This window comes from Hyperolius riggenbachi, chromosome 8 (assembly GCF_040937935.1).
Source record: "Hyperolius riggenbachi isolate aHypRig1 chromosome 8, aHypRig1.pri, whole genome shotgun sequence".
In the NCBI taxonomy this organism is placed as follows: Eukaryota; Metazoa; Chordata; class Amphibia; order Anura; family Hyperoliidae; genus Hyperolius; species Hyperolius riggenbachi.
This window is the reverse complement of record NC_090653.1, coordinates 54,202,409-54,223,999: the sequence shown is the minus strand read 5'-3', so window position 1 is coordinate 54,223,999 and position 21,591 is coordinate 54,202,409. Positions and strand designations below refer to the sequence as shown.

General features: G+C 46.4%; 2 protein-coding genes across 9 annotated transcripts in view; one reads left to right on the top strand and one right to left on the bottom strand.

The window, feature by feature from the left end:
- Nucleotides 1-21,336, bottom strand: part of LOC137528823 (oocyte zinc finger protein XlCOF7.1-like) — an 86,906-nt gene extending 65,570 nt beyond the window's left edge. For 2 of the 8 annotated variants that reach the window (XM_068250442.1, XM_068250434.1), the window contains exon 1: nt 14,193-14,246. The gene's annotated coding sequence lies outside the window, so the exon portion shown is untranslated. Of the gene's footprint in view, nt 1-4,687; nt 4,814-7,280; nt 7,665-13,979; nt 14,033-14,151; nt 14,247-21,318 lie in introns of those variants that run through there. The other 6 variants (XM_068250441.1, XM_068250435.1, XM_068250437.1 and 3 more) reach the window with 6 other exon arrangements.
- Nucleotides 14,700-21,591, top strand: part of WDR62 (WD repeat domain 62) — a 98,310-nt gene continuing 91,418 nt past the window's right edge. Inside the window, exons 1-6 of the mRNA XM_068250432.1 lie at nt 14,700-14,936; nt 16,186-16,277; nt 17,081-17,143; nt 17,224-17,281; nt 19,487-19,657; nt 21,349-21,486. Of these exons, the coding sequence (XP_068106533.1) occupies nt 14,817-14,936; nt 16,186-16,277; nt 17,081-17,143; nt 17,224-17,281; nt 19,487-19,657; nt 21,349-21,486 (642 nt within the window). The 5' untranslated portion in view covers nt 14,700-14,816. The remainder of the gene's footprint in view (nt 14,937-16,185; nt 16,278-17,080; nt 17,144-17,223; nt 17,282-19,486; nt 19,658-21,348; nt 21,487-21,591) is intronic.

Sequence of the window (21,591 nt, the reverse complement as noted above, 5' to 3'; positions counted from 1 at the left end):
GTATATATATTATTATTATTATATACTGCTTCCAGCTGGTTTCCTGGTGGGGGGTGTGCTGGCGGGCATGGCGGATGAGCATAGTTCCTAAAACTTCCTCCTGATACTCAGGATCGCGCCGGGCCTGCTGGCGGTCCTCCGCCCGGATTCGGGTGTTTGATTAGGATGGGTGCCTTATGCACTAGAAGCGAAACGAGATCTAATATAAACAACCATTTCTGTGATACTGTGTTGGCCCTGGGTGGGCCTCTGGGTGTTGGTATCTGTTCCGACCTGCTGGTCCCGGTGGGGGGGGGGCTGGTGGACGGTGAGGGTAGCGGGCCCCGTCACTGGGCTCCACTGGAGTCTACACCCCGGCCTGCGCCTGATCTGTCCCCTGCCCCCCACCCAGGTCCTGCTCTAAATCCTGGTGTGCTGCGCTGCGTCCGCGTGGCGCTTGCTTGTCCTGCTGGGTCCGGCGGGGGGGGGCTGGGGGACGGTGAGGGTAGCCGGCCCCGTCACTGGGCTCCACTGGGGTCTACACCCCGGCTCGCGCCTGATCTGTCCCCTGCCCCCCACCCGGGTCCTGCTCTAAATCCTGGTGTGCTGCGCTGCGTCCGCGTGGCGCTTGCTTGTCCTGCTGGGTCCGGCGGGGGGGCTGGGAGACGGTGAGGGTAGCGGGCCCCGTCACTGGGCTCCACTGGAGTCTACACCCCGGCTTGCGCCTGATCTGTCCCCTGCCCCCCACCCGGGTCCTGCTCTGAATCCTGGTGTGCTGCGCTGAGTCCGCGTGGGCGCATGCTTGACCTACTGGGTTCGGCGGGGGGCTGGGGGACGGTGAGGGTAGCGGGCCCGTCACTGGGCTCCACAGGAGCTTATGCCCCGGCTTGCGCCCGATCTGTCCCCTGCCCCCCCGCCCGGGTCCTGCTCTGGGCGCCGGTGTGGTGCACTGTTGAGGGCCCACGGAAGCACCTCATACTCATGTGGAACACTTCTTGTCCATTTTTTCCGTGGGAGGACACCTTTGCGCCTTGCTTGCACTGCGGCGGATGGGGCCTTATGCCTGGTCGTGGGGCCAAATACCTGTTAACCTTAATGACTATAAATATACCTAGAGGCGCAGTGGCACCCCATTATACTCCATATACCAACACAGTCATAATGCAATGTATGCATAAGCACAATTAAAACATGGTGACATGCTAAGCACGATCTATGATTGCACCTCCAAACTAACCCAATATAGGAGTATGTGTGATCCACCTAAAACTACCACACGTATTAATGATCTTTGGTTTGTAACGGTTCAAGAATTTAGTACCCTCAGGTGTTACTATACACCCTGAGCGCTGCTGGGCGGTGACACGCCGTTCTGCTTGTCCACCCCCACCTACTTTACTTTACCCACTATACCATACATTTTTTTTTCCTTTTTTCTTGTTTTAAATTTCTACTATCCAGCAGTAAAAAAAAAAAAAAAAAAAAGGGTTCCCTTGACACTGCTGGAACTAGTGTAATCAAGCGACTGTCTCACTGACTCACTTACTTGGTTGCACTAAGGGTTGGGAATAAAACTGTGGTATAAGTTTAGGTTAGTTTCTTCTTCAGTACTACAGTAGGGTGTTACTTTCTGTTGCCTGCAAGTATCGGGCCAAAGTTAATTTCTTTTGCACATGTTCTCACTGGGTAAGATATACTATAAACAGATAGTATCGCTTTCTTGCTATCTTCTCACCCCCCTTCCGACCGGTTCCCCTTTTTTAAATAAAACACAACTTATCGCTATCATTAAAGCAACACAATGGAAATTCCACTAAAGATTGTATCCTGGAACGTAAGAGGGCTGCGCTCACCATTTAAAAGGTCCCTAATGTTCCAGTACCTAATGAAACACAAACCTCATATAACAGTACTGCAAGAGACACATCTCGATGGATCCCTTACTAAAGCTCTAAATAAACCTTGGATTGCTAAAGCATTCCACTCCACATACTCTACTTTTTCTAGGGGAGTCTCCATCCTTGTAAGTAAAACATTACCGCATAAGATAATCAGCACATACTTGGATCCAGACGGTAGATTTATAATTATACGTATTGTCATTATGGGATCAATGTTTTGCATTGCTGGTCTATATGCCCCTCCGCCAATACAAAAAGCTCTGCTAAATACAATAACACATACCCTTAAGAGGTACCTCCCAGCAAAACTCCTAATAATAGGCGATTATAATGATATCATATCTACCGGCAAAGACTCTACAAACCCCTTAAGAACACATAATATAGATCTTTGCAATTGGGCTGAGGCATTATCACTGACTGAGGTGTGGAGATGGAAAAATTCACTAAACAAAACTTACTCCCATTTTTCCTCCGTTCATAGATCAGCGTCAAGGATAGATCTGGCCTTTGCTAATGTTGATATGCTAACTTGCATCACTGGGGCTTCCTATCTTCCTAGTGGCTTATCTGATCACGCCCCCTTAGAGATAACCTGTAAAGTCGGCATAATCCATAATAAATCATTATGGAAGCTAGATCCCAAATGGATAGATGATAAAGAAATAGGAGACAACATTACTGCAGAAATAACCCAATACTGGCAACTAAATGAAGGATCGGCCACGACACAAATGACATGGGACGCCTTTAAGGCTACTGTTAGGGGCAATTACATAAACTCTATTAGCGCCAAGAGGAAAAATTTCAATAACTTACTGTCTTCCCTACATGACGCAGAAGCCTTAGCCTCTCAGAGGTTTGCTGACAACCCAGAAGCAAACACCTTTAATGATCTCATGCAAACCAAAAGAAATATAAATATACATATGACAGATATTACTAAAATCTCTCTTCTGGAGTGGCAACAAACTTCCTTTGAACAAGGGGATAAAAATGGCAAACTTTTGGCGAATATATCTAGAAGTCCCAATGAACAAACTAATATCCCTGAGATACGACTGCCCTCTGGCGAAATAACATCCTCCCCTGCCAATATACTAAATGCTTTCCAAACACACTTTACCAATATATATAAATCCAATAGCAGTGTACCCCAGGATACAATAGCACAGCATTTAGAGAAATTAAATATGCCGCTCCTCTCGGAAGAAGCCATAGGGAAATTAGAGGCCGAAATCACAGAGGACGAAATCATAGACTCAATCTCCTCATTTCCACCCAAAAAATCCCCGGGCCCTGATGGCATCCCTATTGAATTCTACAAACGGTACTCCAGACTAATAGCCCCCTTCCTTAAGAATACGCTAAACCATTGCCTCACAAGCAGCCAGCTTCCGCCTACTTTCTACCAAGCGCATACTATTCTAATACTAAAACCAGATAAAGATCCCCTAGACTGTCAATCATACCGACCCATTTCTCTCTTAAATAATGATTTAAAAATACTAACTAAAATAATCACTGTCAGGATTAATAAATATATCACTGAAATCATTAACCCAGACCAAACAGGCTTTATGCCGAACAAAACAACTGACATAAATCTCAGACGCATTTTTACTCACATACAATCTTCTACTAATACAGCCCCCCCTAGAGCCTTAGCATTCGTGGACATTCAAAGGTCTTTTGATTCAGTAGAATGGCCATATTTATGGACGGCACTGAGGAAATTTAGGTTCAACTCTAAAATTATATCCTGGATACAGACCATATACAAAGCCCCTCTAACACAAGTAAAAATAGGCTCGGAGGTATCTGCCCCATTAACGCTCTACAGGGGTACTAGACAGGGATGCCCTCTCTCCCCGGCACTTTTTGCCATAGCGATGGAACCAATAGCCACAGCACTAAGACAAAGCCCCAAGATAAATGGTTTTAATATTGGCAGACTGGAGGAGAGGGTATCCCTGTACGCAGACGATCTAGTCATATACTTAACTGATCCCGAAGTCTCTATAGTTGGCGCCCTTGAAGTATTCTCTACCTTTGCTCCATTTACGGGACTAGAGGTCAATTGGTCCAAGTCAAAGCTGCTCCCTATCAACTCCATCTCCATAGCTCAGGCTCCGCTAGAAATTATCAATAAAACTAAATATTTGGGAATATGGATATCCAAAAGTACAGACAATTTCATGGCAGATAACCTAACACCCTTAATACAATACACCAAACAAAAACTAGCGGGCTGGCAAGGACTTCCTCTATCCCTAATAGGAAGAATTAATTTAATTAAAATGAAATTGCTTCCGAAATATCTCTATACATTTAGAAACTGCCCAATCTGGGTACCAAAGAAATTCTTTATGCAACGCAACTCTATCCTAACAAGTTTCATTTGGTATAATAAAATTCCCAAAATTAGTATTAAAAAATTACAGAGACCATGGACGGAGGGTGGATTGGCTTTCCCGGACCTTTTTAAATATTTCTTAGCATGCCAACTCGTTACAGCACATTGGTGGCTAACTCAAGACCCCTCAAATGCCTCAACTATATTAGACGCAGCTACACTTGGCTCTCTTGAAGCCCTTAGACAACTACTATACAGAGGAACAAATGCCCCATACCCCCTAACCACCAACATGAAAACTGTTATTAGGGCATGGGACATAGTGCACAAATGGAATCGTCCTCCTCAAAATAAACAATCACCCAAAGTCCCATTATGGAACAACCCTAAATTGCCTAACTTTTATACAATCCCAGATCCAATAATCTGGATCTCTAGAGGAGTAACCAACCTGGAACACATTGTTGAAGCTGGTTCATTGGCGGAATTCAATATCTTGAAGGAAAAATTCTCTTCCAAATTCTCACTTCTTCAGGTTTATACAACTCAGATACGCCTTCTATACCCAGTTTGGTAAGGTACCAATCCGTCTGCAAACTACTGAACTAGAAGATATAATATCCAAAGACAATCTTAAAAAGGCGCTATCAGAAATATATCAAAACATTATATTGCTTACAGAGCCACATATCTCCATATATAAGCAGCCTTGGCTCACCCTCATTCCAACCCTAGATGATGAGGAATGGGAGGATGTGTGGATCAAACCGTTCACATACTTAATAGCAACCCGAGACAGACTAATCCAATACAAAATTCTGCATAGAGCTTACCTGACCCCTGCCAAACTAACAAAATTTGACACGGCTAAACCAGTTCTCTGCTGGAGATGTAATGCTGAAAATGCAGATCTGGATCACATGAGATGGAACTGCTCGGAATTGGCCCCTACGTGGAAAACTATTTGTGACTATATCTCCCTTACCACCAAAATAAAAACCCCAGCAGATCCATACCATTGTATTTTGGGAGACACTACCAGACTTGCCCCAACAAGAGCTCAAAGGTCCTTAGTGGGGCTTCTACTATTTTACTTCCGTAAAGCTATAGTCCTAAATTGGAAGAGCGAAAAGCCACCTACCTTCCAATACTGGAAAAAACTAGTTAATGAATCTATACATCTATACAAGGCTGCTTATATAGCCAGAGGCTGCCCTCAGAAATTTAAAAAAGTATGGGAGCCATGGATCAGCAACAAAGACACAAATCACACATAGCGTAAGGTGTAAAAACTAACAAACAAACGATATTCTGTGATTAATCTGCCTGTCTTATATACAAAAGTGGTAATGCACTGTTAAGACTACTTAGTACTCTTACACAACTCTGATGATAATTGATGGGATGGGGGGGAGGGGTGGCAGAGGATACTCCAATGTAAGAATCTGTCTAGTGAGTAATGTGCAAGTTTTTAAGTTATACGCTCACCTGCGAGTGAGCAAATGTTTTTCATGTTAAGTTTGTATGTTTATAAAATACGAATAAAAAGAATCTTAAAAAAAAAAAACATACAAAACAACAAACAAACAAAAAAAAAAAACAACAACCTTACAGCAACAACACAAAATGTCCAGCTATAAACAGTATATGGATAAAAGGGAGTAGTGAGGAACAGCTTACCTAAAAAGCCCTTTATTACAGTTTGGGCAAATACAGTGGCATAAACAGTGAGGGTGACAAACTAGCCTGACAGCTGTTTTGCACTAGATGCGCTTCAGAGGCTAAACATAACGAAGCACATTTAGCGCAAAACAGCTGGCTAGTTTGTCACCCTCATGGCTTATGCCACTGGATTTGCCCAAACTGCAATAAAGGGCTCTTCAGGTAAGCTGTGCCTCGCTACTCCCTTTTATTCCATATGGAACGGTTCACTACATGAGAGCGCGCTACCTCACGCCACCTGCAGTTTCACAGGCTCCCGACTGCACCTAGTGCCGACACTCATCTACCTCTGCATAAACAGTATACATTAAAAGCAATGAAAACCTGTAGGGATTCATTTTGATGGTTAACATACCAACATGTTCGTTGTCATCTGAACAAATTAATATTAACAAGTAGCATACACCAGAAAAGATTATTAAAAGAAGAAAACAGACCAGTAGTTATAGAGGCTTTCTTAAATGGATACTGTAGGGGGGTCAGGGGTAAATGAGTTGTACTTACCTGGGGCTTCTAACAGTCCCCCACAGACATCCTGTGCCCGCGCAGCCACTCAACGATGCTCCGGACCCGCCTCTGGTTCACGTCTAGAATTTCAGACTTTAAAGTCTGAAAACCACTGCGCCTGCATTGCCATGTCCTCGATCCCGCTGATGTCACCAGGAGAGTACTGTGCAGACACAGACCATACTGGGCCTGTGCAGTATGCTCCTGGTGACATCAGCGGGATCGGAGACACGGCAATGCAGGTGCAGTGGTTTTCAGACTTTAAAGTCTGAAATTCCAGAAGTGAACCGGAGGCGGGGCCGGATCATCGGTGAGTGGCTGCGCCAACACAGGATGTCTGCGGGGGACCATTAGAAGCCCCAGGTAAGTTCAACTCATTTTCCCCCAACCCCCCTACAGTTTCCCTTTAAAGTGTACTTCAGGTGACGTGATAAGCCGAGTTACTTACCGGTAGTAGTGTTTCGGCGAAGCCTCCAGGACAGCTCACCTGAGATTACTATTGAGCCCCTCCCCTGTGGAAACAATGCACCAATCAATTAAATCTGACCACCCCTCTGCTTACTTAGCTCTGTTCACCCCTCCTTCCATCAGTTCTTAGAAGAGTACATAGCTCACCCGTAACATATCTATACGTACAAACAGGTTTATCACTTATATCACTTTTTTTTTTTTTTTTTTTTTTTTCTCAATAGGGCTGGGAACTAAGGCAGCTGTCCTGGAGGCTTCGCCGAAACACTACTACCGGTAAGTAGCTCGGCTTTTCTCCCTTCATCCTCCAGGACAGCTCACCTGAGACCAGCGAGAACTCTTTGTACCTTAGGGTGGGATGACTGCCTGGAGCACCTTGCGTCCAAATGCTTGATCCTGGTTTGAAAGTTGCTCCACCCGGTAATGCTTGACAAACGTAGAATGTCCCGACCAGGTTGCTGCTCTGCATATTTGGTCTAGTGTGGCCCCCGACCTTTCCGCCCAAGAGGCTGCCAGTGATCTTGTTGAGTGCGCCCTGATGTCTGACGGTGCAGTGGTGTCTCTCTCTTTGTAAGCTAACTGAATTATCTCCCTAATCCATCTGGATATTGAATTCTTTGAGGCTTGTAAACCTTTCCTGCTACCCGCAAACAGCACAAATAAATGACTCGATCTCCTCCACTGTTGTGTTCTTTTCAAATAAGTTAGAATTGCCTGTCTCACATCTAGTCTTGCCAGTCTGACTTCTCTGTCATTTTTGGGATTTGTAGAAAAAGAAGGCAATACTATCTCTTGACTACTGTGAAAATGTGTGGCCACCTTTGGTAGATATGTAGGATCTGGACGAAAGACTATACGATCTGAATGAATGATCATGTAAGGGTCTTTTATTGATAGAGCTTGGATATCTCCTACCCTCCTTGCTGTGGTTATGGCCACCAGGAAGGCTACCTTTAGCGTCAACATCTTTATGGAAATGGTTTCTGACGGAAACAATTCATCCGCCATCAAATAATCTAGCACTAGTGACAGGTCCCAGGGAGGTATCATTTTGGTTGGAAGAGGCTGCGACCTGGCCACAGCTTTCAGGAAATTTTTTATATGCAACTCAGTGGATAAGCGCCTGTTTAAAAAAATGGATAAGGCTGAAATTTGGACTCTGAGGGTGCTTCCGCTAACCCCATGTCCACTCCGTCTTGCAAGAATTCCAAGACAAATTTTAAGTCATTTGTCCTAATATTGTTTTTCTCCTTCCAAGAACAAAAAACTCGCCAAACCTTGGCGTAAATTTTCCGTGTGTTGTCCTTCCTGCATCTAAGCAACGTATTGACAACCCTGTCTGAAAATCCTAACCGTCTTAAGCTCTCCCTTTCAGGATCCATGCTGTGAGATTGAAGAACCCCGGATCTGGATGTACCTGGTCGCTCTGGAGCAGTAAATCCGCTCTGTTCCCCAAATGCCATGGTCCCTTTACTTTTAGGGACTGCAGAAAAGGGAACCAGGCCCTTCTCGGCCACCATGGCGCTATGAAAATCACTTCCGCTTGTGAATCTCTCAACTTGCCTAGTGCTCTGGGAATCAAATTGAAGGGGGGGAAAGCATACAAGAGCCCCCTTGGCCAAACAATCGCTAATGCATCCAACCGGGTCGTTGAAGAGGAAGGATGAAGGGAACAGAAATCCCCCACCTTCGCGTTGTGAGGTGTAGCAAATAGATCTAGAATAGGCCTCCCCCATTCCTTGGTGACACTGTCGAAAACCTCCTGATTTAACTGCCATTCGGATTCCCTTATGACTGAGCGGCTGAGTGCGTCCGCCCATCTGTTCTGGGTACCCTGGATGTGGGTGGCCGTGAGTGACTGCAGATTTGCTTCTGCCCAGTCCAAAATTTGAATTGTTAGAGACATCAGAGATTGAACTCTGGTCCCTCCCTGTCTCCTGACATAGGAGACCGTGACCATGTTGTCGGAGTATAGGCTTACCTCCCTGTCCTGAATGTGTGGCGCCAGGGACTGTAGCGCTACCTTGACCGCCAGAAGTTCCCTGAAATTTGAGGAGCTTTCTCTGACTTGGGGGGACCACTGTCCCTGAACCTGATGGTCCAGACAGTGCGCTCCCCAGCCCCAAGAGCTTGCGTCCGTGTAAAGCTTTACCGGATCTTTCTGCCTCCAAGGACGACCACTGGCTAATCGCTCTGGATTCAGCCACCAGTCTAATGTCAGGAGGACTTCCTGCGGAGGTACTACCAGCCTGTCTAATGACTCCTTCCTCCTGTCCCATACCTGAAGAAACCATGCCTGTAAATGCCTTGTGTGTGCTTGTGCCCATTCCACTGCTGGGATAACTGCTGTCATCTGCCCCAGTAATGACATAGTCTGCCTCAGGGATACCATTGGTTCTGCCCTGTAAGCAGACACAGCCGCTATGAGTTTGGACACCTTCAGCTGCGGGAGTATAATTTTCCCCTGAACCGTGTCCCATGTCAGGCCCAGGAATAGAGTGGACTGGGCTGGCTGCATGCAAGACTTTTCGCTGCTGATCAACCACCCTAGTCCCTCGAGGGTTTGTATGCAGATTTGTAGATTTTCCCTCAGGAGCTGTTCGGAGGATGCCAAGACTAGGAAATCGTCCAAGTATGGCAGAACCCTCACATTCTGGAGATGTAGATGTGCCACTGCCTCTGCGACTACTTTCGTAAATATCCTCGGGGCCGAGGATATTCCGAAGGGTAGGGCACGATATTGATAATGGCATATCGCATCCCCCATGACTACCGCAAATCTCAAGAATCTCTGGAAGTGCGGATGGATCGGGATGTGGAGGTAAGCATCCTCCAGATCCAAGGTGGCCATAAAAGCTCCTGGCCAAATTAAATTGCGAATTGAGGCTATACTTTCCATACGAAATTTTTTCTCCAGAATGTAAGGGTTCAAAGGCTTTAGATTGAGGATCATCCTGAATTTCCCGGACGGCTTTTGAACTAAAAACACTCGGGAATAGAACCCCCTGGACTGCTCTCGTTCCGGTACTCTCTGAATTACCCTCTGTTGTAATAACTTTGTCACAGAGGAATTTATGGCTTCTGCTTTCTGTGGATCTCTTGGAGTTCCTGTAATAACAAAATTTCCCGGGGGTGGGGTATGGAACTCTATTCTGTATCCGTTTTTTATCAAATCTAAAATAAATTCGTTGCTTGTTACTTTCTGCCAAGCGTGAAAAAAAATAAAGAAGCCTTCCCCCCACTTGTAAATCTGTGTCATTTACTAGTTTTGGTTGCGGGCGGTTGAGGTTTGTTAAATAGGAAACCTGACTTACCCCTGCCCGAGCTATAAGTCCATCTACCGGATCTCTGTCTTTGTTGCTGTCTTCCCTGATCCTGCCTGGGAAAAGTACGTCTTCCCTGGAAGGGTTTAGTAGCCTTTTTCCTTTTGTCTGGGAATTTCTTAGCTCTGTCTGAGGATCTTTCTAAGATAACCTCCAGATCTTTGCCAAACAGCAAGTCTCCTTGAAATTCCATTGCGCATAATTGATGCTTGGAAGAGACATCGCCCTCCCAAGCATTCAACCATATTGCCCGCCTGGAGGAATTAATTAACGCAGCTGTTTTGGCGGAGGCCCGTAATGATTCCGTCGCCCTGTCTGCCAAAAAGGCCACTGTCCTTTCCATAACAGGTAGGGATTCCAGCATCTTTTCATGAGCTGTGCCGGCTACTAGATGCGCTCTTAACCCCCGCATCCATTTCTCTAAGTTGCGGGTTAGGCATATGGCTGCGATTGCTGGCTTAAACCCAAAAGAAGCTGATTGCCATGCTCTTTTTAGTAATATTTCCGCCTTGCGGTCCATGGGATTTTTCAGGGTGCCTGCATCCTCAAAGGAAAGGTCTGCCGACCTAGAATGTTGAGACAAAGGTGCGTCAATCTTTGGGCACTTAGACCAGGGTTCCTGATCATCCTGAGAGAAAGGAAATCTTCTCTTGAATGATCTCGGGATAAACAATCTTTTTTCAGGCTGCTTCCACTGAGAAGATATCACCCCTTTGATGGACCTATGTACTGGAAATGTCCTGCTACTTGTGTCCTCTAACCCCCTATATATATCATCCTGAATTGAGGCCGTGGGAGTTGCATTTTGGATGTGTTCCGACTCGTACACTGCTTTCAGAAGCTCTGGGGTGTCTTCTACATTAAATAAATATCTAGGGGTCTTGGCCCTGGGAATGTCCTCTCCTGAATCCCTAGCCTCCCCCTCCTCTAATGATTCCTCTGACATATCCTCATAGGACTCATGTGGGGAATCGGGCTCTATCGGGCCTGTCAAAGGAGGTAAGGGTCGCACCGGCTGACTCTGGGGTATAAGTGTTTGGGATCCCTGAGGCTGTTCCTCCCCCCTGTCTCTGTTGTGGGCTTGTGCGGGAATGGCCTGGGATGCTGACTGCCCTGATTGTGGAGGTACTAGCGGCTGAAGCACTGCCTGCAGCTGAGGTTGTGTTGGAAAGGCTGCCCGAAAGGCCGCGAATGTACATGTTAACTCTTTTTTCATGCTACATCTGTCGCATGAGGATCTATTGTAATTAGGTGGTAAGATGTCGCCACACTTTGTACATTTGTTGGATTTCTGTGACGCCTTTTGGCTCTTCTGTAAAACAGAGATAACCAGAGAGACCAAAAAACATAATGTCATTACTATTCTCCTGAGTCATTCACAAGCAGGGATAGAAGACAAAATTCTCTTTTAAAATACCTGAGCCTGTACTGGATCATGGTCTGAGGCCGGTATCTTGCTGCTGCTCGCGGTGGAGGCTTCAGCTGATTCCATCTCCACGCCGCACTGACAGCGTGTCGGCGTCCCTCATGCGCGCTCTCGGCTTATACCAGCCGCTTCCGGCATCCAGCACCGCCCCCCCGAGGTCAGGGAAGACCTTCCTGCCATCAGCCAAAGAAAAACGCCCGTATGGGCGGAGCTGAACGCGACCCTCCCCGATGATGTAGAGGGTCACGTGCCCGCACGAGCTGTAACGCCGATGGGGCGGCCTAGAGGAGGAACGCAACCAACCCACCGCAACGGGCGGCCGCGTCGATCGGAAGCCACACAGTTTTCCAACATAACACGCGGCTCCCATCCGCTCTGCCAACGCAAGCATGAGCTGCAACCTCCAGGGGACTCCAACGCGACTCCTTGTCGGTGCATACACACTACAGGTGCCCCTCAGGCTCCCCTATAGCGCTTCCTGTCCACGGGTGAGTGGAAACAATAATGAACTGATGGAAGGAGGGGTGAACAGAGCTAAGTAAGCAGAGGGGTGGTCAGATTTAATTGATTGGTGCATTGTTTCCACAGGGGAGGGGCTCAATAGTAATCTCAGGTGAGCTGTCCTGGAGGATGAAGGGAGAAATGTATAGTTCCAAGCATACCAATAACTAGGTCATATTTGTTTTCTTCTTTTTCTGCCTGAAAGAATTAGATCCCGTTTACCGTACATTGAAATGAAAAACGCTGTGATTAACAGAATGCAAACGGAAGTTATCAATAGGATACATTTATACTCTCAAACAGAGCGCAAATGCATGACGCAATACCCGGACTGCAAATGCAAAGTGCCGACCTGCTGCAATTTTTTTCTGCAGACGCACCACAAAACACCGACCGCAAACACAAATCGGACACAATGCAAGCCTATGGGAACTGCCAGTGTTTGTTCCCACTAGGCTTCTCGACACACGAAAATCGCATACCTGATCCATGGAGCTTCAGTGCCACTGGCCCAGAGACCAGGAAGCATAAGGCTTCCTGTTGGTTTGCAAAATGACCAATGGGAATCCTCCAGTTTGGTAAAACTTATTGCGATCCATAGGATTTTGCAACTTGCTGATCAGCGTGCACTGTACGGACTGTGCAGGCGTGGCTTTTGTCAGAAATCTCGCCTGTAATTTGCAACCGCCAGTGTTCGTAAAGCACCGTACTTTTCAACAGTTCTTTCTTCTCTCCAGAGGTGGCGATTAGTTGCCTCCGAGGGGCGTTTTAGTTCCCTCCGGGAGGGTTATTAGTTGCCCAAGGAAGACGGGGGAGGAGGGTTATTAGTTCCCTGTTAGAGGAGGGTTCTGTGTGAGAACAGGGTTAGGTTGGGTTGCATTTTCTCATAACAATAGCTTTAAGTCAATACTTAGGTTGCACTTTCTGATTTTCATATACATCAATTATAGCAACCGGTTGCAAAATCTTATTGATGCTACATACACACTTGAGATAAAAGTCTTTGGAAAAGGCAAGATCACAAACCAATTTTACCCCCTTCCATGTAGTATGAGAGCCATACGCTACACAGTTTATTCTATTGAGCTGAACTCCCCATCAGATAAAAATCTTTGCAAGATGCTGCACACAAAGATGCCTGTACACATTCAAAAGATCAGTATTTGCAAAAGATCTGTTCTTGCAAAAGATCCGTTCCTGCAATATGCATTCATAGTTTATGATAGCTGCAGATCCTCATACACACCTTGTTTAACCGGCAATCATCTGCATATCTGGCAATCATCTGCAGATCTGAAGATCCACCCTCATGGATCTGATCTGCAGATGAATGTCAAACAAGGTGTGTATGAGGATCCGCAGATATCATAGACTAAGAATGCATTTTGCAGGAATGGATCTTTTGCAGGAACAGATCTTTTTAATGTGTACAGCATCTTTGTGTGCAGCATCTTGCAAAGATTTTTATCTGATGGGGAGTTCAGCTCCATAGAATAGGCTGTGTAGAGTATGGCTCTCATACTACATGGAAGGGGGTAAAATTGGTCTGTGATCTTGCCTTTTTCAAAGACTTTTATCTCAAGTGTGTATGTAGCATAAGTTGCAAAAAATGTCACCACATCGGCAAGAGAGAAGCCTGGTACACACATCCAAGTTTGACTGGCCAATTCTACCACTTTCATGTAGTATGAAAGCTTACCAACACGAACTGTACACAGTGATTGGCCAATCAAAATTGGATGTGTATGCTCTCTAATGAATGGGGCGAGAGTGGAGTGATATCAGTGGCACAGCACCTGAGTGTGGCAGAGTCAATGGGCAACAGTCAGTCTATGCTCTGCACTTGGCCTACTGTGAGCCACCCTGCCAGCCCCTCTATGCAGGCCATGCTGGGACTTGTAGTTCCCTGTCAGCTCCAGAGCCCCCAGCTGCTCTGCACAGCCCTCCCAGGAGCACCCACAGCCTCACCGGTGACCCCAGCATCCCCCCAGCAGCTGCTCGGCTCTCACCTTCCTCCCTGGAAACTGCCTGGCCGCTGGTTGGCTGTGCAGCTGTCATGTGACCACTAGCCCCCAAGCCTGTGATTGCCGCTGTCTGCGAAGTGACGTCAGAAGTATCCAGCGAATGTCAGCACTGAACCGAGTCATCCAATAGGCAGCCAGACTCGTCAGTCTCTGACCCCGCCCCTCATGGCTGCAGTACAGAATTTACCCAACTCCTCAACCAATGGGAATGCACGGCTAGCGTGTTATTTACATAATCTAGCCCCTTTACAGTGAGAGCCCGCCCTTCATCTAATAAGAAGTCGGAATTTTTTCATAGTACCGCCCATACTATTATTTTGGACCGCCCCTCTTCTAATACTGCGCCCTATACAATGCTAGAACAGCCCTCGTCCAATAGGAAAAGCAGCTGCCAGAAATATTACGCATAGCTCCGCCCCGTCAGCGTGCTGGGATCGTAGTTGATGTCTCTTCCCTGCAGTACGCCTTTTTGTTTTTAAACCATGCCCCTTATGAGAATAAACCAATCGTACCCGTGGATTTCTGCGCATACACCGCCCATTCTAGAAGCAGGCCAATCGGAGCTGTGACAGTTAGAGCCGGTGTAGCGGGAGATTTGAACGGGAGGAGATGGAGGAGATTGCCCAGCAGCAACGGGCTCACACTGGACTCCTCCCCTTCCACTCCCCTCCTGGCCGCCGCAGGTCCTCCCGGGGAGCCATGGCTGGACACGGCAGGAGCAGCAGACAGGTAGCGGCGAGCTCTGGGGCAGACCACCCTCCCCATCCATGGCTGGCCAGGAAGCCTCGATGCGATGTCACTCATGCGATATGAATCGTGCGATAACCAGAGAAGATTGCTGGCAGATTTATCAGAGCTAGATAAAGCCACAATTTAAGCTCCAATTAATCCATGCAAAAATATTTGTTGCATGCCAAATGCTGGCAATACACTATGAGATTATTTTTTTGGCAGATAGATGGTTCAATAGATCATTTCTGACAGGTCCGATTTGTTTTTGGATCGACTTCAAATAGAAGTGAATGGAAATCGATCGGAAAAAATCTAATTGTGTATTCCCAGCATCGCTGTATCTTTAGTTAATGAGCAGATGCACAAAGAGATCTCTCTATGATCAGAGAGAGATCTGCTGGATGCCCATACACCACATTTTAATCTCACCGATTCCAGCTGCTCCCGGTCTTGACCACTGCTTCCTCATGAGCACCCCACTCTGTTTCCGCTTATAACATGTGGAGCACATGTGGCATCACGTATGTTCCTGGAGGTGGAGAAGCAGCGAATGAGTGAGATTGGGGCTAGCTGGACATTTGAGTGAACCACTGGATGGCTATACAGGGAACTGTATAGGGCAGGGTGGTCACTAGAACCATATAAGGGGAGGAAGACCACTAGATTCCAGGGAACGGTATAAGGGAGGGTGGCCCACTAGACAGCAGTGAACTGTATAGAAGAGGGAGGGCGTTAGGCTGAGCTGTTCTGCTGTATGTCACTTGTGGTACCCAGAGACAGAGTCCGTGACCTGTTTATGCAGAGCTCCAGATGTTACGATGGATGTCCGTAAACTCATCATACAGGCTTATTATGTCCAGATACCAACTCAAGTCATAGGGATAAACATATGGCTGTTGGATATCTGACTACACAATGTTTTTTTGGAAAATTACCAAACTTCTGCCTCATAAGGGAAAACTTTAGTGAATTTGGAAAAAAAAAAAGTGTAAAATACCAGATGATGTATTTTACTGAAAACATTATTTTACCGATCTGCCCTTTGTGAATAGAGCCCAATGTGGCTAGGATAGACAAGTGATAGACTAAACTAGGAAAGAACCATGACTTCAGCTGAAAGGCAATGTATTTCCACTCAAAAAGGATGGAGCTTTGACCATCACCCATGAATATGCATACTAATTAAAATTACACTTTTTAAGGCAAAACAAAATGATTTGTAATGGAATGTTGTGTTTCCTTGTAGGCTGAGCTGGAGAAGGTTTTGGGGGTGACTGTGTCAGGAAGCAGCAGTCTAACATGCGATCCCAAAACTGGGCTAATTGCTTATCCAGCAGGGTAAGTATCTGTAGTATTTGGACGTGGGTGAACAGAATGTGAGAACCAATACTGAGTACTGCAGCTCCAGCTTTGATTTGTTAACCAATTAGAAATCACTTTTTTTTTGTTTGTTTTTTTGTTTTGTTTTTTTTTGGCCCCTTGTTCATTTCTAGTGTTTCCGGTTCACCACTGTGATTTAAAAGGAACTTTAGGTAAAAGACATGAAGGCTTCCATATTTATTTACTTATAAACACTACCAGTTGCCTGGCAGTCCATCTGATCTTTCTGGCATCAGTAGTGTCTGAATCAAAAATGCATGCAGCTAATCCAGTCTGACCTGTTCTGCATGCTTGTTCAGGGTCTGTGGCCAAAAGTATTATGCTGGGTTTAAACCATACAATTTTCTGTTATGCTGGGGATACACGGTACGTTTCTGTACCGTGTATCGAGGCGCTGATGCTGGGAGCTGATAATTTCGACAGGTCTGATGACCCGCCGGATCGATTCCCCGCTCGATCCCCGCTGGCGGACAATAGAGGGGAGTCGAGCGGAAGATAAGGAATCGCCCGCGGGGACGCTGCGGGAGTCGATCCGGTGGCTAATCGAGCCGCCAGGTCGACCTGTGTGTGCCCAGCATTAGATTTACCTGCCAGATAGATAAAGTTTAGCATGTTGGAAATGTATCTATCTTACGATCTATCTGTCAAGCAATTAGGCATTGTTCTACTCAGCAGGAGATGAACAGAAGACAATGTACCAGAGATAATGACCAGTCTCTACAGAAATAGTTAACTTTTGCATTTGTTTTTCTTTTTTTAAGATGTGTCATTGTCCTCTTATGCCCGAAAAAGAACAAGCAAACTCACATACTCAACACCTGCAGGTGAACCGCAGATCATTCTATTCCAGTTTTGTGATTGGTGTGCGTCTCATGTACTAACTGTGCTGTTTCCCCCCCTCTAGCAAGCAGCTGAGTGCCCTGTCCTTCTCTCCAGATGGCAAATATATAGTTAGCGGAGAGGTACATTTTCTATTTACTTTTCTCTATTTACTAGACACTAATATTTCGATTTTTTTAAAGGGAATCTGAATTGAGAGGGATATCGAGGCTGCCATATTTATTTCCTTTTAACCTCCCTAGCGTTCAAATGATGCGGGAGGGCTATTTTTTTTTTTTAAAAAGTTGTTTTAAATCATGTAGCTAAATGTGTCCCCCGATCACCCCGGTGCTGTGTCCCGCCCCCGATCGCCGCCAGCTATATTTACCGCTCCGGGATCCCACGAGAGCCGTAACTTCTTCCGGCTTCGGTCGTCGCTATGGCTATGCTATCCCCCTCCGGCGGTAATGAATGAGCTGAGCTCGTCCATACCGCTCAATGGTTCCCTGGTAGCTCTGCTGATTTTTCTACTCAGTAGTGTCTGCATCACACCTGAAACAAGCATGCAGCTAATCTAGTCAGATTTTTGTCAAACACCTTATCTGCATGCTTATTCAGGGTCCACCGCTAAAAGTGTTAAGGTGGCCACACACACCATACAATCTGACTGTACAATCAATCACCAATTTTACCACTTGTAGTAAAAGAGATTAACGGAAAAATATATCCAAGCAGGGGCCCTGTGAGGAATGCAGCCACAGGGGGGCGCGGAAGCCGCAGAGTGCCCTGTCCTGAGAGACTGACAACTAAGGACGAGGAGAGAAAAAAACTCTCTGGTCTAGGTACAATTGTTCTAATGGCTGCATCTGCCCAGCCACTGATAAGGAATTGTACAAAGATTTGTAGACAGTGCCAATTCAGTTGTGACTGCTGACAACTTCCTGTGACCATGCATTTAACCTCCTGAGCTTTACACCGCTCAGGAGGTTTTGTTACTGTTAGCCCGATTTTTAAATAAATTTGCCAAATGGCTGTAAACCCTCTAGCTAGCACTAGGCTAGCTAGAAGAAGTCTCCGCTCCCCCGCTTATACATTACCCAGCCTGGATCCAGCGATCGGTGCAGCCTCCCCGGACAGCTCCGGTCTTCACTATGGGGAGGATCGCAGATGATGTCATGACGTCCCCGTCATGCGCAAACCAGATCCTCCCCATAGAGAGACTGGAGCTGTGCCGGGAGGCTGTGCCGATCGCTGGATCCAGGGTTGGTAATGTATAAACTGGGGGATCGCAGGGGAGCGTCGGGTGCCCGACACTAGAACTAGCGAGCCTAGTGCTAGCTAAAGGATTTACAGCCATTTGGCACATTTATTTCATTATTGGGAACTCCTGGGGACAGCCAGCGGTATACCCGACACAGTGCGAATGCGAAATGCGAAAATTCATTGCAAAGCATTGCAGGCGAATCGTGGCTGATACGTGTAAAATATCCCAAAAAATGAATCGGGACCTCAGAATTTTTTTTTTTACGTATGAACGCTTTGAATGGAAACAGTACCATTCACTACCATTTTTGTAAAACTATTGCGAATTTTCTGAGCAAAAAATCTTTAACAAAACACACAAGTGGAAACCTAGCCCTAATGTCCCCATCGCTGAGTGTGACCACTGGCCTCCCCAGAAGATTAGCGTCATGGCATTATCGCTAATCATATATGGCCGCGCACCGTTTGTCTGTGCAATAACCGCGCAAACACATTAAGCTGGAGCTGCGGGCTCCATGTTTCTGCGCATGCACGGCCATGCTTGTAACAGAAAGAGTGCGACCTGGATGTGGAGGGGGCAGCGCTTAGCCTCAATAGGATACTGAGGCTTCCCTCTCTTCAGGTTAATATCTTATTTTAAACCCAAGCTTTGACTCGGGAGCACTTTAAGGCCCCCTGCACACTGCAAATCCGATTAGCGATTCCGATTTTTCCCTGGATGCTATCAAAAGAAAAACACCGCATGCAGTACCGATTAAAAATCGGAATCGCATGTGAAAATCGATTAAAAAATCGGAATAGCATGTAGTGCGCAAAAGGCCTAAAGCTGTTTCTGGCCAAATAAGCATCCAATCTCTAGTAGAGATCTGTTTTTTTTTAGACTAATATTACCAAGTGGTTTATGAAAACCTGCAAAGTTAAATAAGCACTGTAGCTCAGCTGTATGACGTTAAAGTGATGGTCTTTCTGTTTTATGTATTTGCGGCAGCTAAGATACCGGTAGGTGTATGTGAGTTTGGTCACACTTACCTTACTTTTCTCATGATAAGAGTGTACTTGTTGCCTCTGGTATTTTCTCTTTTCAGAGTGGTCACAAGCCTGCAGTGCGGATCTGGGATGTAGCCGAAAAGGCTCAGGTGTCGGAGATGCTCGGACATAAGTATGGGGTGTCCTGTGTCTGCTTCTCCCCCAACATGAAGTATGTCGTGTCTGTGGGCTACCAGCATGACATGGTGGTCAATGTGTGGGACTGGAAGGTGAGGAGGATTTGCGAACTGTGCTTGAGTGACATGAGCATAAATAGTCATTTGGTAAAGTTTTGTACAACTGAAACTGATTTAAAGGGAACCTGAAGTGAGATGTATATGGAGGCTGCCATATTTATTTCTTATCAATGGGTTGATAAAATGATCATTTGTAGTTGATTAGCATCATCGACATGGTCCAATTGGATTGATTGGGAGGTGGATCATCTGGTAAAAGTTCATTGTTAATGGGCACCTTTAGCAAGAGGATGGGGGATGGGGCACTTCATCCAGTCATGTTTTGCTGCAATCAATGTCTGCAGAAGTCAGAATATCTGTAGACATGTTTGTTACCCGACTACTCTGTGATCATTAGAGGATGGTCCTATACACCAGGGTTTTTCAACCTGTGGTACACGTACCACCAGTGGTACTTTGCTGTTGGCCAGATGATACGCACCGGGTTTGCCTGCCACTTAATTTCCCGGCTGTGGCTTGTCCTGGTCACGTCCTACCTCCACAAAGTTCTACTCCACAGCCCCCCCCCTCCCCCTCGCTCATTCCTCGCCGTGCTGCCCTGTGGCATACTTTAGACCTCAGATCAGTGGAGAAGAGTCCAGACATCACTGGCCACTTCCTGTATTTGATGTATATGCTTTCATCACTGTGCACCATTTGCCTGGCTGTCTCTTCACTGCGGCCAAGTTACCGCTGAATTGAGGTCTTAACTATTCCACAGAGCAGCGCAGCGTGGAACGAGTGAGGGGGAGCTGAATTTTGTGGTGAGTCACTGCCCAGCTCTCTGGTGGCAGTGGGAGGTTACCTATATTGAAGCTCTGGATCCTAAAGAGGCTACCCCCTTCTTCCTCAGTAGAAGGAATCCAGCGCTGGGACCCCCTAAAAAGCTCCTTGTCAACGGGCACGCATGTGCAGTAGCGACTTTCCGCTGTAGTGTAAACTGTGGAGCCCGATCGGGTCTGATCTACTGCGCAGGCACGCTGGTGGTACTTGAAAATTTCCAGGCAATAAAAGTAGTACAATTAGTGAAAATGTTGAAAGGCTCTGCTATACACTGTCAAGGTGATCAAGCTCGCGGGTGATACCACCATTGTAGGTCTCTTGGGCGAGCAAGTTTACTGCCAAGAGATCGAGAAGATCTGCAACTGGTGTAAGGAAAATAAGCTTGTCCTCAGTTCAGCAAAACTGTTGAATTGACTATCGATTTCAGACATATCTACCCAGTGTTCTCCCCAGAATGTTTTTCCAGCCGGGTGGCATTAAAAAGTAGCCGGTTAGGGCGAGATGAGAGAATGCAGGGCCGGTGCTTCTCTGCACAACTCTGCTTAAAGCATAGGAGGAGGTGAGCCGATGACAGCCGGGTGCTCACCAAAACTAGCCGGGTGGAGCACCCGGCTAAAAAAGCCTGGGGAGAACAGAAGCCCCCCCCCCAAACCACACCTCCAGACAATTAGCAATCCCTACTGCGTAATGTAAAACAATCCACACTGTGTTATTCTTAATGTAGTATGTGTATCAATGTTTGTTTGCCTTCCCCTGTGCTATGTATACCATGTTTATGTTTGCCCATGAAGGTCTACTGTGCTGTCTGTACCAATGATGATTCCTTGTATGATACTTTGTGCTTGGCAAATAAAATCTATTCTGATACATACCCATAGAATGCTGCTTCTTTGTCTCCACAGAACAGTAACCTAGTTGCGAAGAACAAGGTGTCCAGTAAGGTCAGCGCGGTGTCATTTTCCGAGGACAGCAGCTACTTTGTGACCGCTGGCCATCGTCACGTCAAGTTCTGGTACCTGGAGTGTTCCAAGCAATCTTCGGTAGGGCGGTTCTATGAAGATCATAGATCTATATGTAAGGAAGGGGTTACATGGGGTGTAAAATATTTGAATGACTCAGTTTTTAGGACTTTTGTATGGGTCAGT